The 15,778-nt window shown below is 51.2% G+C and overlaps 1 protein-coding gene across 1 annotated transcript; it reads left to right on the forward strand.

The window, feature by feature from the left end:
- The first annotated feature begins 2,760 nt into the window (after positions 1–2,760).
- Positions 2,761–11,861, forward strand: LOC135291794 (zinc finger protein 541-like). The gene is made up of 7 exons (XM_064406052.1): positions 2,761–2,791; positions 3,344–3,419; positions 3,754–3,842; positions 4,373–4,459; positions 5,319–5,437; positions 9,590–9,651; positions 11,851–11,861. The coding sequence occupies exons 2-7, from the start codon at positions 3,356–3,358 to the stop codon at positions 11,859–11,861; spliced, it is 432 nt and encodes a 143-aa protein (XP_064262122.1). The 5' UTR covers positions 2,761–2,791; positions 3,344–3,355.
- The last annotated feature ends 3,917 nt before the right edge of the window (positions 11,862–15,778 follow it).

Raw genomic sequence — 15,778 nt, forward strand, 5'->3', positions numbered from 1 at the left:
GTGAGAGACCAGCTCAGCTGGCCAAAGGAGGGAAAACATCAAGTGACATTATTGGGCACCAGACAATTGAGAAAGGGGGCAGGATGAATGCCGCCACTTGGAGAGAAAGCTTTGCACTTGGTTCTGCACGGAACAATTTGCAAGCTCTAGCTCCTCTCAGAGCCAGAGGAAAGGCAGCGGCAGGAGTCCTCCTGGTTCTGCAGTGCAGGAAATGTGGAATGGGCCCTTGGACAGAGCCAGCCTCCACTGCCTGTTCAGCTGCAGGCACCTTACAGAGAAGCACAGAGGAGAGCCAGAGCTGTCCCGGCTCTGCTTTTCCATGTCCAGAGGACTGAGGGGAAAAGCCCCAATGGGGAGCTCCTCAGAGCAAACTTGCAGCAGAAGAAGTAGAAGGGGCAAAGGTGGCCTGTCCCTGTTTCTGTCCCATGGTTCCCCTGGGGTTCTGCATGGAATGTTGGGCTGTGCCCATAGCAACTGCCCTTGTCTGCTGCTCCTGCGGCCGTTGGTGGAACACTGGTGGAGCAGCGCTGGAGCAGCAGCTGCAGCATCTGCTCCTGGGCTGTCCCTCAGCAGCCACCTTCTGCACTCAGCGCCACAGCTGGCTTCTGCAGCGACATCCTCATCTCCTCGTCTGCCGCCAGGCATCCCCACAGCACTTTGGCACTGAGCAAGGTAAGAAAATCCCCGTGGGCCCCCAAAGCACTCACAGAACAGCAGGAGGCTCCAGCTGGCTCTGCCACCAACCACCACAGACACGGTGCGTGGTCACTTTCCCCAGAAGAGGTTGCACATGAAAGCAGGCTGCAACTTCTCCAGGAATAATGCTGCCTCCAGGGGAAATACAGGCCTTTCCATAGAGGACGTAGGGAGCTGTCACGGTGCACTTGCAGATTCTCCTTTACTGATCGCCTGATTAAAAGTTCGTGGCACCCATTTAAGTCCTAAAACTACGTTGTGGTGACCCCAAAACCAACTGGTCATTCCGAAGGAATTCAGGGGTTCAGTGTCCACAAATCCTGTTACGCCCTCACTCTGGTCACACCTGCTGCAAAGCTTCAAAAACCAGAAGGATGGGACTTCTCCTCTGGGATGCCTGCCCATCAGAGCATGCAAGGAGTTTGCTGGGCTTGTCCTGCAATACTGGCTTACATCCTCCAAAATGATCTGGTTGCAGCAATTCTTTTGTACTCACATACTTACATCACTTCCAGACACTGGAACAATATTCTATTTTCATAGCTTTTTTGATTTTTTTCCACCTGCCTTGCATCTCTTTTCCAGAGAGATATTGCCATAGATTTGTCTGTGTTGTTCAATGTGTGTAGGGCTGGCTCTGCCTCACGGTCAGAGGCAGCTGTGAGATGCCCTCTTGAGTGGTGCTTCTCAGGAACACAATCACAGTGTCACAGCATTTTCTGGGCTGGAAGGGACTCCCAGAGATCATGGAGCCCAGCACCTGGGCCTGCTCAGGACAGCCTTAAGAATCCCAGCCTGTGCCCAAGAGCAGTGTCCAAAGACTTTTGGAGCTCTCTCAGCCTTGGTGCTGGGAGCCCTTCCCTGGGGAGGCACTTCCAGTGCCCAAGCCCCCTCTGGCTGAAGAACCTTTTCCTTCCATCCAACCCAAGCCTGCAGTAGTGCATCTTCCATGCATCCTCTTGGCTCTTCTCACTGACCCCAAGACTCAAGGCACTCTAGTGCCTGCCCTTCAGCTTTCCTTCTTCAGGAAGCTGCAGACTGCTAGAGGGACCTGCCTCAGACATTCCAAGTGAAAAACACAGCAATGACACCTAATGGAGAGGAGCTGGGACTTTTCAGTGGTGAGGATGAGAAGCAAGGCTACCGACACATCTTGGCAGAATGAGTTTCATCTGGAGCGTTGTTTTGATCTCTTTCAGGTGGAAAGGAGAGGCACAATGAAGAGGAAAGCAAGAGTCCTCACTAAGCCGTGAGTTTTGGCCTAGGGTTAAAGGACAGCAAACTTGAGGGATGGCGAGCAGGACAACTGCTCTTTCAGAGTCACGGTGGGATTGGTCCAAGGCTGTGGCTGCACACCAGGTGTCTCTTGACCACTTGACTTCTTATGTCCACCTCCTTCTTCCTCTAGACACATCAATGTTGGCAGTGACTTTCAGGCTGAGCTCCCCGAGGTGCAGACCGGGCCGCCAAGTGAGGATGAAGAGCCTGCAACCCTGGTCTGGAAGCCCTTGGAGGAAGACGACCCTGACCTGGAAAAACCGGACAGAGGTAGCTGTCTAGCTTTCCTTCCACTCCTGAGATAGTCAGGCATGTAAAATGCTGGTTTTTGGGTAAAAAGGCAGCTTTTGGCAGGCTCTGCTTCTCTCCTTGTCATGCCCATCTTCCCTTGTGGAAGTGGTAGGGGCAAGGAGAATGCTCTGCTTCTGCAGCCGAGCAGGAAAAAGAGCAACTGTGCTGCTATCGAAATGGTTCAGAGGCATGTGCCACTGGAAGAGGGGAGATTGGCCCCCACTCCTTATGACAAAAACTGCTTGGAAGGGAGAGGCAGCACTAGGTGGGCGCTTGCTTCAGCTGCCCCTTGCTTTGCTCTCCCTTTCGTGCTCTCCAAGCCGCCGGCTTTAGCTCTTGTGCTTTCCTTCTGCCTTGTATGGAAAGCCTTCCACTTTGCTGGCTCAAGACTGACTTTGGGTGGGTTTTTCTTGTGCTTGCAGTCAGAGAACTGTTGGACATGGCCAGCTCCCGTGGCCTTCCCGGGGCAGCAGCTCAGCTGGAGCTCGCCCTGCACTGCCTGCACCAGGCTCGCGGCAGCGTTCCGGTAGGAAGCGGCTGTTTGGGCGTGGGCAAGAGTGGGCAGGGAATTGATAAGGCCCGGGCAGCGGGACAGCCTTTCTTGGCTGCTCCTTGAAGAAGGGAGTTCACAAGCAGCAGAGCACTCGCTGCCTGCTGTGTCTCGTCCAGCTGCGGCAGGGCTGAGCCCAAATGGCTCCAGCAGGGACAAGATCTCTCCTGGAGGCAGTGGCACAGGGTCCTGCAGCCTGCTGCCTTGAAAACCTCCTGGAGATCTGTGTTCTCAAAGACATTTTGAGGGACAATTCCCAGAAGCCGCAGTCAGCTGAGGCAATTTGGGGTGCAGGAGGAGCAAAATCATGGAGTTGGAGAGGAAAATGCTACCCTTGGGGAGCAGGAGCCAAGGGCTGGGCAGCAGAAACGAGGGACTGGGAGCAAAGCACAATCTTTGACCCATATGAGAGCCAGGGGCCTGAATCCTCAGCTGAAGAGGCAAAGCGGCTGAAAGCAGCATGGGTGGGGTTTGGCTCCTTTTTTGTGTTGTGGGGCAGCTCAAGCCTTTTTCCCTTGCATCTTGCAGGAGGCTCTGGAGATGTTGCTCTCGGGGGGGCCTCCAACAGCTCAAGACCATCCCTTGGCTGATTATCATTATGCAGGTAACCTAAGCCCAGCTTCTTCCTTCACTGACACATGCTGCCGTGCCCTTAATGGCCGTGTCAAGCATTTCTGCTTCAATTAGTTGTGCTTTGAACCAGCACAAGATCTCGCCTTCTCTGGGGATGGGGAAAGCACCAGCATCTACTCCTTCAGCTTGACTCGTTTTCCATGCTTTTTTCCCTGGGGAATGCCTGCTCTCGTCTTCATCACCTTCTGAGGGAGCAGACATGCACACACGTGAATGATGGCTGGTGCCAGCTTGCTTTCGGCAGCCAGTGGGATCTGCTTCAAGTGGCTAGAGGGATCAATTCAGCTGCTGCTTTTTCTTGCCAGGCTCTGATAGATGGACAGCTGAGGAGAAGGAGGCCTTCCAAAAGGCTTTCCACACCTACGGCAAGGATTTCCATCTCATCCAGAAGCAGGTAAAGCCACAGGACATACCTCACCTTGGCAGATCATCAGAAGGGACATGTTAATTATTGCTGGTACCAAATACTGCACCTATGTCCCTCTCTTCTCAAGTACCAAAACTGTTAAAGTAGTCACAGAACAGGACATGGAAGGCCTGCGTGAAAATGATGATCCTGCCTCTGCAGCCCTTCTCTCCAGGCGATTTTGGAAGACAAAGCTCTGTTCTGTCAGACTTGTCTCCCACGTGTGCTGTTGCTTCCCCAACACCTTGTGCTGGGATAACTGCAGTGAACAGGGCAAAGAAGAACTCTGCTAGGGGGACTTGGTGTTGATCTGTGCATTATATGTGTTACCACGTAGCATAAGACTCGGTTTATTACATTGCATAATGCCTCTCTGACTCCTGCATATTGATTTCATTTTACACCCTCCTCAATTTTCTCCATGACTTTAATTCCTACTTTACTCTGTATTCTCATTGTTCTCCAATGCACCCTACAGGATGGCCATTTCAGATTCCTTCTTTTGCTTTTCACAACAGATCCCAAGTAAGACCGTGGCACAGTGTGTGGAGTACTACTACTGCTGGAAAAAAGAGCAGAAACTTGCCAGCAGCACTCTTGCTCAGGTGAGTGGGAAGAAAATCCAGACATGCCAGCAGGGTCAAGAAACGGGCAGAAGGGCACAAACCCTGCTGCAAGCCATGCCAGACACCGCTTTGCCTGGCTCCCTTGGTCCCACGCAGCAGGAGAGGCGCAGCAGGTGCTGCCCGGGGCTTTCTTGTGCTGCTGCCCTGAAATACAGAATTGTGGAGCATAACCTTGACCAAACGAAGCAGCACCGCCACCAAAATGGGCTTTGACTCTCTACAAATCGATTTCTCAAGGGCTGGCACCCTCAGATTCCTATCAGACCCTTCATTCCCCACTGCTTGCTAACATCAGCCATCTGGGCCGCCTTCATGGAGATGCTGCCAAATTTTAGAGATCTTTTGTAGCACCCCAGCGTATCCTCAAGAAGGAGCTGCTGGTGCTATAGCACCTTTAATACTTTCCTTACCAGCAAACAGCAATTTGCTTCACAGAGAGAGACAGAGAGAGGGAGAGAGAGAGATTATTTTGGGTAGCAGAAAATGGGTAATCATGTGTCTTCACTAGTGTGATTGAATGTAAAATCCATGCCCTAGACATGTGGGGTGGAAAACCAGAGATAAATAGATGTTAGGCAGAGAGGTAGAAATAAGACATGTAGAACTAGAGATAGCCACGTATTTATCCCACCCCCTTAGAGCTGTAGGAAAGGGGAGTATTTTCCTCCAAGTGCTGGGTTGGCAGCCTGCCGCAGCCCACTGCCATATCCAGCCCTTTTCTCAGCTCTTCGGGGTTTGGAAGAAATTGCTTAGGCCGATAGATTTTTGGGGTGGACGCTGTGAGCGTCTCAGCTTTCTGAGAGGAAGGAAGCACTGATAAGGATTCTTTGATTTCCAGACTGCGGGCAAACGGAAGAGGAGGAAAAGCCCTCCCAGGAAGGAGACAGGGGAGACCGGGAAGAGAAGCCGCAAGCGGGCTGGCAGCGCGGAGTGTCCCTGCTGCCAACCGCGCCAGCCGCCCCAGCCGGCGGGAGGCCCCTTTCCGTGCGGGCAGTGCCAACGGTGCGCAAGCTCCTCCTCCTTCTGCTCCCAGCTGCCCCTTTGGCCTAAAGCACGCTGACCCTTTCCAAAGGCACCACAGGGCAAGCTGAGGCCACTTGCAGGATCGCCCCTGGCAGCCCTGCTCAAGCTTACAGCCCACTTGGAACCCAAACAGCTTCGTTCAAACCCAGCATTCCCAGTGAAACCTTGCCATGCCCCAACAAGACACAGTTCGTACAAGCAGGAACACATGCATCAAAGCTTGCTTTGATGCTGCTGATCCAATTAAACCTAGGATCAAGCAAAAGGAGGAAGACATTTCAAAGAATTGAAACCAGAAAGATCAGACTCATGGTGCTGATCAATTTAATAAATACGTAACAGCCTGAAAAGATGGAAATTCATCCAAAAAGGGAGATCTCGGCGCTTGGCTTAATGGTGTGTGTGAAGTTAACAATGCATGGTTTGTTTCCTGTCTTCCAGGGAGTTTGAAACCATCAAGGAAAGGAACAAGCACAGGAGAAGACATCGCCCACGCAAGGATGCACAGCCTCTCCCCAAGAAGAAAAGGCCAAATTAGCCCTGCATTTGCCCCAGGCTAGCAAGAGTTAGGCGTCAAGGGGACTAGATAGAAATAAGATTGTTTTTCAAGTTTTTAGGATTCTTTATTCTTCTTTTAGTTTACCTGTTAGGAATCTCTCTGTTTATTAGTTAAGATACATTCGTATTTTAAAGATGTAGTAGTAGTGTTAGATTTAGCAATAAATGTAAAAGGTTTGGTGTTTGTTATGCTTCAACTTTCCCCTTTTTGTCTTTGTTGAGGCATGATCTGTCTATATCATTAAACCAAAGTTTGTTCCATTTTGCCTTCTTGTCTGTATTAAATTCCTGGAGGCAGTATTCCTTACATTTCCTTGGTGTTGGAAACTCGGCATTTGCCCTGAGAGAGCAATGGGGGCACATGAGTCCCCCCCAGGCCCAGCCCCTGGCTCAGCTGGCAGCACTTCCAGAGGCGTGTCCCCATTACTGCCAATGAAATCATGGTGGAGCTTCCTCCTTTGATTCCTGAACATCTCAGCTGGGAGTGGCTGGGGAGGCTTTGCTGAATTCAGTGCATTGGATCTAAAGGAGTGCCCTTGTCTCACTGTACTTGCTGGGATAAAAGTAGTGGGTTGAGGCCATTTTGTTGCCCAGCAACATAACTTTGTTTCATTTTGGGGGACAGATGGACTTGAGCACCTTGGAGGACTTTTCTAACCTCTCTGATTCTAGAAAAGAAATATCCACATGTACCACAAAGACACCAGGAGTTCAGATTCAGTTTCTCTTTAAAGGACCAGGCTCTGAGCCTCCAGTAATGTCCTTAGCTAAAGCAGAGCGGCTGTGAACCTGATCCTCTCACTTCTCACAGCTTTGGTATTTGCGCCAAAGAAGAATCCAAGTCACTCTTTTACCGAGCCCAGCAAATGGCTCTGCCTAGCAAGGCTTTGGCAGCAGGGGCTGTGGAGGATGGCGAGGGGGCGAGGCAGGGGGGAATGGCCAGGCTGCTTCTGGGAAGCGACCAAAGCTTGCCCTTGCCTGCTGGAGCCAGTGCAGGTGGGATCTGGAGCCTACAAAGTATCTGCATTGCAGTGGGCCTCATTCCATATGTTTTCCCAGCAGGTGGCTGGTGTGGGTGTAACATGCAGGCTGGGAAGGAAGCAAGATTTGCTTTTGCTTAAACCTTAGGCAGGAAAGCAGTACAAGTGGCTGGGTTTTGCCATATCTGGCACCTAAGTATTGAAACCAAGCTGAAGGCCATTAGTGTGGAAAAGAAATTCTCTTGGTGTTCCTTCCTTAGAGGAATGCCAGAGTAGTAGAGATGAACATTCTCCCTTCTTCAAGGGAGCTGGAAGAGAGACCTAGAAATTCTGCATGACCTGTTGACTACAGCAATGCTGGTGCACTGCCCCAGTGTGTGTGTCCCCATCAGCTGCCCTGAGAAACATCCTGTTTCTCCAAGTTTCAGGGAAGGAGTGTTGAGGTGAGAGACCAGCTCAGCTGGCCAAAGGAGGGAAAACATCAAGTGACATTATTGGGCACCAGACAATTGAGAAAGGGGGCAGGATGAATGCCGCCACTTGGAGAGAAAGCTTTGCACTTGGTTCTGCACGGAACAATTTGCAAGCTCTAGCTCCTCTCAGAGCCAGAGGAAAGGCAGTGGCAGGAGTCCTTGTGGTTCTGTAGTGCAGGAAATGTGGAATGGGCCCTTGGACAGAGCCAGCCTCCACTGCCTGTTCAGCTGCAGGCACCTTACAGAGAAGCACAGAGGAGAGCCAGAGCTGTCCTGGCTCTGCTTTTCCATGTCCAGAGGACTGAGGGGAAAAGCCCCAATGGGGAGCTCCTCAGAGCAAACTTGCAGCAGAAGAAGTAGAAGGGGCAAAGGTGGCCTGTCCCTGTTTCTGTCCCATGGTTCCCCTGGGGTTCTGCATGGAATGTTGGGCTGTGCCCATAGCAACTGCCCTTGTCTGCTGCTCCTGCGGCCGTTGGTGGAACACTGGTGGAGCAGCGCTGGAGCAGCAGCTGCAGCATCTGCTCCTGGGCTGTGCCTCAGCAGCCACCTTCTGCACTCAGCGCCACAGCTGGCTTCTGCAGCGACATCCTCATCTCCTCGTCTGCCGCCAGGCATCCCCACAGCACTTTGGCACTGAGCAAGGTAAGAAAATCCCCGTGGGCCCCCAAAGCACTCACAGAACAGCAGGAGGCTCCAGCTGGCTCTGCCACCAACCACCACAGACACGGTGCGTGGTCACTTTCCCCAGAAGAGGTTGCACATGAAAGCAGGCTGCAACTTCTCCAGGAATAATGCTGCCTCCAGGGGAAATACAGACCTTTCCATAGAGGACGTAGGGAGCTGTCACGGTGCACTTGCAGATTCTCCTTTACTGATCGCCTGATTAGAAGTTCATGGCACCCATTTAAGTCCTAAAACTACGTTGTGGTGACCCCAAAACCAACTGGTCATTCCGAAGGAATTCAGGGGTTCAGTGTCCACAAATCCTGTTACGCCCTCACTCTGGTCACACCTGCTGCAAAGCTTCAAAAACCAGAAGGATGGGACTTCTCCTCTGGGATGCCTGCCCATCAGAGCATGCAAGGAGTTTGCTGGGCTTGTCCTGCAATACTGGCTTACATCCTCCAAAATGATCTGGTTGCAGCAATTCTTTTGTACTCACATACTTACATCACTTCCAGACACTGGAACAATATTCTATTTTCATAGCTTTTTTGATTTTTTTCCACCTGCCTTGCATCTCTTTTCCAGAGAGATATTGCCATAGATTTGTCTGTGTTGTTCAATGTGTGTAGGGCTGGCTCTGCCTCACGGTCAGAGGCAGCTGTGAGATGCCCTCTTGAGTGGTGCTTCTCAGGAACACAATCACAGTGTCACAGCATTTTCTGGGCTGGAAGGGACTCCCAGAGATCATGGAGCCCAGCACCTGGGCCTGCTCAGGACAGCCTTAAGAATCCCAGCCTGTGCCCAAGAGCAGTGTCCAAAGACTTTTGGAGCTCTCTCAGCCTTGGTGCTGGGAGCCCTTCCCTGGGGAGGCACTTCCAGTGCCCAAGCCCCCTCTGGCTGAAGAACCTTTTCCTTCCATCCAACCCAAGCCTGCAGTAGTGCATCTTCCATGCATCCTCTTGGCTCTTCTCACTGACCCCAAGACTCAAGGCACTCTAGTGCCTGCCCTTCAGCTTTCCTTCTTCAGGAAGCTGCAGACTGCTAGAGGGACCTGCCTCAGACATTCCAAGTGAAAAACACAGCAATGACACCTAATGGAGAGGAGCTGGGACTTTTCAGTGGTGAGGATGAGAAGCAAGGCTACCGACACATCTTGGCAGAATGAGTTTCATCTGGAGCGTTGTTTTGATCTCTTTCAGGTGGAAAGGAGAGGCACAATGAAGAGGAAAGCAAGAGTCCTCACTAAGCCGTGAGTTTTGGCCTAGGGTTAAAGGACAGCAAACTTGAGGGATGGCGAGCAGGACAACTGCTCTTTCAGAGTCACGGTGGGATTGGTCCAAGGCTGTGGCTGCACACCAGGTGTCTCTTGACCACTTGCCTTTCTTATGTCCACCTCCTTCTTCCTCTAGACACATCAATGTTGGCAGTGACTTTCAGGCTGAGCTCCCCGAGGTGCAGACCAGGCCGCCAAGTGAGGATGAAGAGCCTGCAACCCTGGTCTGGAAGCCCTTGGAGGAAGATGACCCTGACCTGGAAAAACCGGACAGAGGTAGCTGTCTAGCTTTCCTTCCACTCCTGAGATAGTCAGGCATGTAAAATGCTGATTTTTGGGTAAAAAGGCAGCTTTTGGCAGGCTCTGCTTCTCTCCTTGTCATGCCCATCTTCCCTTGTGGAAGTGGTAGGCGTAAGGACAATGCTCTGCTTCTGCAGCCGAGCAGGAAAAAGAGCAACTGTGCTGCTCTCCAAATGGTTCAGAGGCATGTGCCACTGGAAGAGGGGAGATTGGCCCCCACTCCTTATGACAAAAACTGCTTGGAAGGGAGAGGCAGCACTAGGTGGGCGCTTGCTTCAGCTGCCCCTTGCTTTGCTCTCCTTTTTGTGCTCTCCAAGCTGCAGGCTTTAGCTCTTGTGCTTTCCTTCTGCCTTGTATGGAAAGCCTTCCACTTTGCTGGCTCAAGACTGACTTTGGGTGGGTTTTTCTTGTGCTTGCAGTCAGAGAACTGTTGGACATGGCCAGCTCCCGTGGCCTTCCCGGGGCAGCAGCTCAGCTGGAGCTCGCCCTGCACTGCCTGCACCAGGCTCGCGGCAGCGTTCCGGTAGGAAGCGGCTGTTTGGGCGCGGGCAAGAGTGGGCAGGGAATTGATAAGGCCCGGGCAGCGGGACAGCCTTTCCTGGCTGCTCCTTGAAGAAGGGAGTTCACAAGCAGCAGAGCACTCGCTGCCTGCTGTGTCTTGTCCAGCTGCGGCAGGGCTGAGCCCAAATGGCTCCAGCAGGGACAAGATCTCTCCTGGAGGCAGCGGCGCAGGGTCCTGCAGCCTGCTGCCTTGAAAACCTCCTGGAGATCTGTGTTCTCGAAGACATTTTGAGGGACAATTCCCAGAAGCCGCAGTCAGCTGAGGCAATTCTGGGTGCAGGAGGAGCAAAATCATGGAGTTGGAGAGGAAAATGCTACCCTTGGGGAGCTGGAGCCAAGGGCTGGGCAGCAGAAATGAGGGACTGGGAGCAAAGCACAATCTTTGACCCATATGAGAGCCAGGGGCCTGAATCCTCAGCTGAAGAGGCAAAGCGGCTGAAAGCAGCATGCGTGGGGTTTGGCTCCTTTTCTGTGTTGTGGGGCAGCTCAAGCCTTTTTCCTTTGCATCTTGCAGGAGGCTCTGGAGATGTTGCTCTCAGGGGGTCCTCCAACAGCTCAAGGCCATCCCTTGGCTGATTATCATTACGCAGGTAACCAAAGCCCAGCTTCTTCCTTCACTGACACATGCTGCCGTGCCCTTAATGGCCGTGTCAAGCATTTCTGCTTCAATTAGTTGTGCTTTAAACCAGCACAAGATCTCGCCTTCTCTGGGGGCAGGGAAAGCACCAGCATCTACTCCTTCAGCTTGACTCGTTTTCCATGCTTTTTTCCCTGGGGAATGCCTGCTCTCGTCTTCATCACCTTCTGAGGGAGCAGACATGCACACACGTGAATGATGGCTGGAGCCAGCTTGCTTTCGGCAGCCAGTGGGATCTGCTTCAAGTGGCTAGAGGGATCAATTCAGCTGCTGCTTTTTCTTGCCAGGCTCTGATAGATGGACAGCTGAGGAGAAGGAGGCCTTCCAAAAGGCTTTCCACACCTACGGCAAGGATTTCCATCTCATCCAGAAGCAGGTAAAGCCACAGGACATACCTCACCTTGGCAGATCATCAGAAGGGACATGTTAATTATTGCTGGTACCAAATACTGCACCTATGTCCCTCTTTTCTCAAAACTGTTAAAGTAGTCACAGAACAGGACATGGAAGGCCTGCGTGAAAATGATGATCTGGCCTCTGCAGCCTTTCTCTCCAGGCTCTTTTGGAAGACAAAGCTCTGTTCTGTCAGACTTGTCTCCCACGTGTGCTGCTGCTTCCCCAACACCTTGTGCTGGGATAACTGCAGTGAACAGGGCAAAGAAGAACTCTGCTAGGGGGACTTGGTGTTGATCTGTGCATTACACGTGGTGCCACGTAGCACAATACTCGGTTTATTACATTGCATAATGCCTCTCTGACTCCTCCATATTGATTTCATTTTACACCCTCCTCAATTTTCTCCATCATTTTAATTCCTACTTTACTCTGTATTCTCATTGTTCTCCAATGCACCCTACAGGATGGCTGTTTCAGATTCCCTCATTTTCTCTTCACAACAGATCCCGAGTAAGACCGTGGCACAGTGTGTGGAGTACTACTACTGCTGGAAAAAAGAGCAGAAACTTGCCAGCAGCACTCTTGCTCAGGTGAGTGGGAAGAAAATCCAGACATGCCAGCAGGGTCAAGAAACTGGCAGAAGGGCACAAACCCTGCTGGCAAGCCACACCAGACGCTGCTTTGCCTGGCTCCCTTGGTCCCACGCACTGGGAGAGGTACAGCAGATGCTGCCCTGACTTTTGTTGTGCTGCTACCCTAAAATATGGAATTCTGGAGCAGAACTTTGACCCAACAAAGCAGCACCACTGTCAAAATGGGCTTTGACTATCTACAAATCAGTTTCTCAAGGGCTGGCACCCTCAGGTTCCAATCAGACCCTTCATTTCCCACTGCTTGCTAACATCAGCCATCTGGGCCGCCTTCATGGAGATGCTGCCAAATTTTAGAGATCTTTTGTAGCACCACAGCATATCCCCAAAAAGGAGCTGCCAGTGCCATGGCACCTTTAATACTTTCCTTACCAGCAAAGAACAATTTGCTTCACAGAGACAGACAGAGAGAGGGAGAAAGAGAGAATATTTTGGGTAGCTGAAAATGGGTAATCATGTGTCTTTACTAGTGTGATTGAATGTAAAAGCCATGCCCTAGACACGTGGGGAGGAAAACCAGAGATAAATAGATGTTAGGGAGAGAGGTAGAAATAAGACATGTACAACTAGAGATAGCCACGTGTTTATCCCACCCCCTTAGCGCTGTAGGAAAGGGGAGTATTTTCCTCCAACCTCCATCATTGGCAGCCTGCCGCAGCCCACTGCCATATCCAGCCCTTTTCTGCTCTTCGGGGTTTGGAAGAATTTGCTTAGGCCAATAGATTTTTGGGGTGGATGCTGCAAATTCCAGCTTTCTGAGAGGAAGGAAGCACTGATAAGGATTCTTTGATTTCCAGACTGCAGGCAAACGGAAGAGGAGCAAAAGGCCTCCCAGGAAGGAGACAGGGGAGACCGGGAAGAGAAGCCGCAAGCGGGCTGGCAGCGCGGAGTGTCCCTGCTGCCAACCGCGCCAGCCGCCCCAGCCGGCGGGAGGCCCCTTTCCGTGCGGGCAGTGCCAACGGTGCGCAAGCTCCTCCTCCTTCTGCTCCCAGCTGCCCCTTTGGCCTAAAGCACGCTGACCCTTTCCAAAGGCACCACAGGGCAAGCTGAGGCCACTTGCAGGATCGCCCCTGGCAGCCCTGCTCAAGCTTACAGCCCACTTGACACCCAAACAGCTTCCTTCAAACCCAGCATTCCCAGTGAAACCTTGCCATGCCCCAACAAGACACAGTTCATACAAGCAGGAACACATGCATCAAAGCTTGCTTTGATGCTGCTGATCCAATTAAACCTAGGATCAAGCAAAAGGAGGAAGACATTTCAAAGAATTGAAACCAGCAAGATCAGACTCATGGTGCTGATCACTTAATAAATGTGTCAGCCTGAAAAGACAGAAATTCATCAAAAAATGGAGATCTCAACACTTGTATGTACTTCATACACACTTGATCTCGGTGTGTATGAAGTTAACAATCCATGGTTTGTTTCCTGTCTTCCAGGGAGTTTGCAACCATCAAGGCGAGGAACACGCAGAGGAGAAGACATCGCCCACGCAAGGATGCACAGCCTCTCCCCAAAAAGAAATGACCAAATTAGCCCAGCAATTGTCCAGGACTAGCAAGAGTTAGGTGTCTGGAGGACTACATAGAACTAAGATTGCTTTGTTAGATTTAGGATTGTTTATTCTTCTATTAGTTTACCTGATAGGAATCTCCCAGTTTATTAGTTAAGATACATTAGTATTAATAAAGATGTATTAGTAGTATTAGATTTAGCGGTAAATGTAAGGGGTTTGGTGTTTGCTATGCTTCAACTTTTCACATTTTGCCTTTGTTGAGATATCATCTGTGTTTATCATTAAACCAACGTTTGTTCCATTTTGCCTTTTTGTCTGTATGAAATCCCTGAGGCAGTGCTCGTTACATTTCCTTGGTGTTGCATGCACGGCATTTGCCCTGAGAGAGCAATGGGGGCACAGGAGTCCCCCCCAGGCCCAGCCCCTGGCTCAGCTGGCAGCACTTCCAGAGGCGTGTCCCCATTACTGCCAATGAAATCATGGTGGAGCTTCCTCCTTTGATTCCTGAACATCTCTGCTGGGAGTGGCTGGGGAGGCTTTGCTGAATTCAATGCATTGGATCTAAAGGAGTGCCCTTGTCTCACTGTACTTGCTGGGATAAAAGTAGCGGGTTGAGGCCTTTTTGTTGCCCAGCAACATAACTTTGTTTCATTTTGGGGGACAGATGGACTTGAGCACCTTGGAGGACTTTTCTAACCTCTCTGATTCTAGAAAAGAAATATCCACATGTACCACAAAGACACCAGGAGTTCAGATTCAGTTTCGCTTTAAAGGACCAGGCTCTGAGCCTCCAGTAATGTCCTTAGCTAAAGCAGAGCAGCTGTGAACCTGATCCTCTCACTTCTCACAGCTTTGGTATTTGCACCAAAGAAGAATCCAAGTCACTCTTTTACTGAGCCCAGCAAATGGCTCTGCCTAGCAAGGCTTTGGCAGCAGGGGCTGTGGAGGATGGCGAGGGGGCGAAGCAGGGGGGAATGGCCAGGCTGCTTCTGGGAAGTGACCAAAGCTTGCCCTTGCCTGCTGGAGCCAGTGCAGGTGGGATCTGGAGCCTACAAAGTATCTGCCTTGCAGTGGGCCTCGTTCCATATGTTTTCCCAGCAGGTGGCTGGCGTGGGTGTAATATGCAGGCTGGGAAGGAAGCAAGATTTGCTTTTGCTTAAACCTTAGGCAGGAAAGCAGTACAAGTGGCTGGGTTTTGCCATATCTGGCGCCTAAGTATTGAAACCAAGCTGAAGGCCATTAGTGTGGAAAAGAAATTCTCTTGGTGTTCCTTCCTTAGAGGAATGCCAGAGTAGTAGAGATGAACATTCTCCCTTCTTCAAGGGAGCAGAAAGAGAGACCTAGAAATACTGCATGACGTGTTGACTGCAGCAATGCTGGTGCACTGCCCCAGTGTGTGTGTCCCCATCAGCTGCCCTGAGAAACATCCCGTTTCTCCAAGTTTCAGGGAAGGAGTGTTGAGGTGAGAGACCAGCTCAGCAGGCCAAAGGAGGGGAAACATCAAGTGACATTATTGGGCACCAGACAATTGAGAAAGGGGGCAGGATGAATGCCGCCACTTGGAGAGAAAGCTTTGCACTTGGTTCTGCACGGAACTATTTGCCGGCTCTAGTTCCTCTCAGAGCCAGAGGAGTGGCAGCGGCAGGAGTCCTTGTGGTTCTGCAGTGCAGGAAATGTGGAATGGGCCCTTGGACAGAGCCAGCCTCCCGTGCTGTCGGAACCCAGGACATCTCTCTGGATGCCCTGGATGTCTCAAAGCCCTTACAGGAGCTCAGAGACCCTGGCAGGAAGGCAAAGACCCATGGAAATTCAGTCTTAATTCATGGAGCAAATTGCCAACCTTATATGAAGAATTACAGGTCACAAAATTTAAGTAGCAATCACAGGGTGAAGGGAAAAATTTTGGAGCACTTTACAGGGGGGTTTTGATTCTTGTACAGGGGGTTTGGAATTCTGTATGTGGGGGTCAGGGGTTCCAAGATGGAGGGATTTGGGCATGCCCTGTCCTTCTTCTTTCTTCTCCCTGGCATCCATGTTCAGGATGATATTTGCTACATCTAATCAGACCATGCTTGTGCAACAGAAAAACAGGGGAAGTGTGGAGGATTTTGTGGACAGTTAGCTAGCTGACAAAGGTCACACTGCTATAATAGCGTTAGTTAAGGAATAAGGAGACAGGTATAGGAGCCAGCAGTCAGTGTCTAAATCAGGCAAGGGCACTGTGCCCTTGGTGCAACGTCAGGATGGGTGAGAGTATCGTTAGTT

The sequence above is a fragment of the Passer domesticus genome, unplaced genomic scaffold, assembly GCF_036417665.1.
Source record: "Passer domesticus isolate bPasDom1 unplaced genomic scaffold, bPasDom1.hap1 HAP1_SCAFFOLD_121, whole genome shotgun sequence".
Taxonomy (NCBI): Eukaryota; Metazoa; Chordata; class Aves; order Passeriformes; family Passeridae; genus Passer; species Passer domesticus.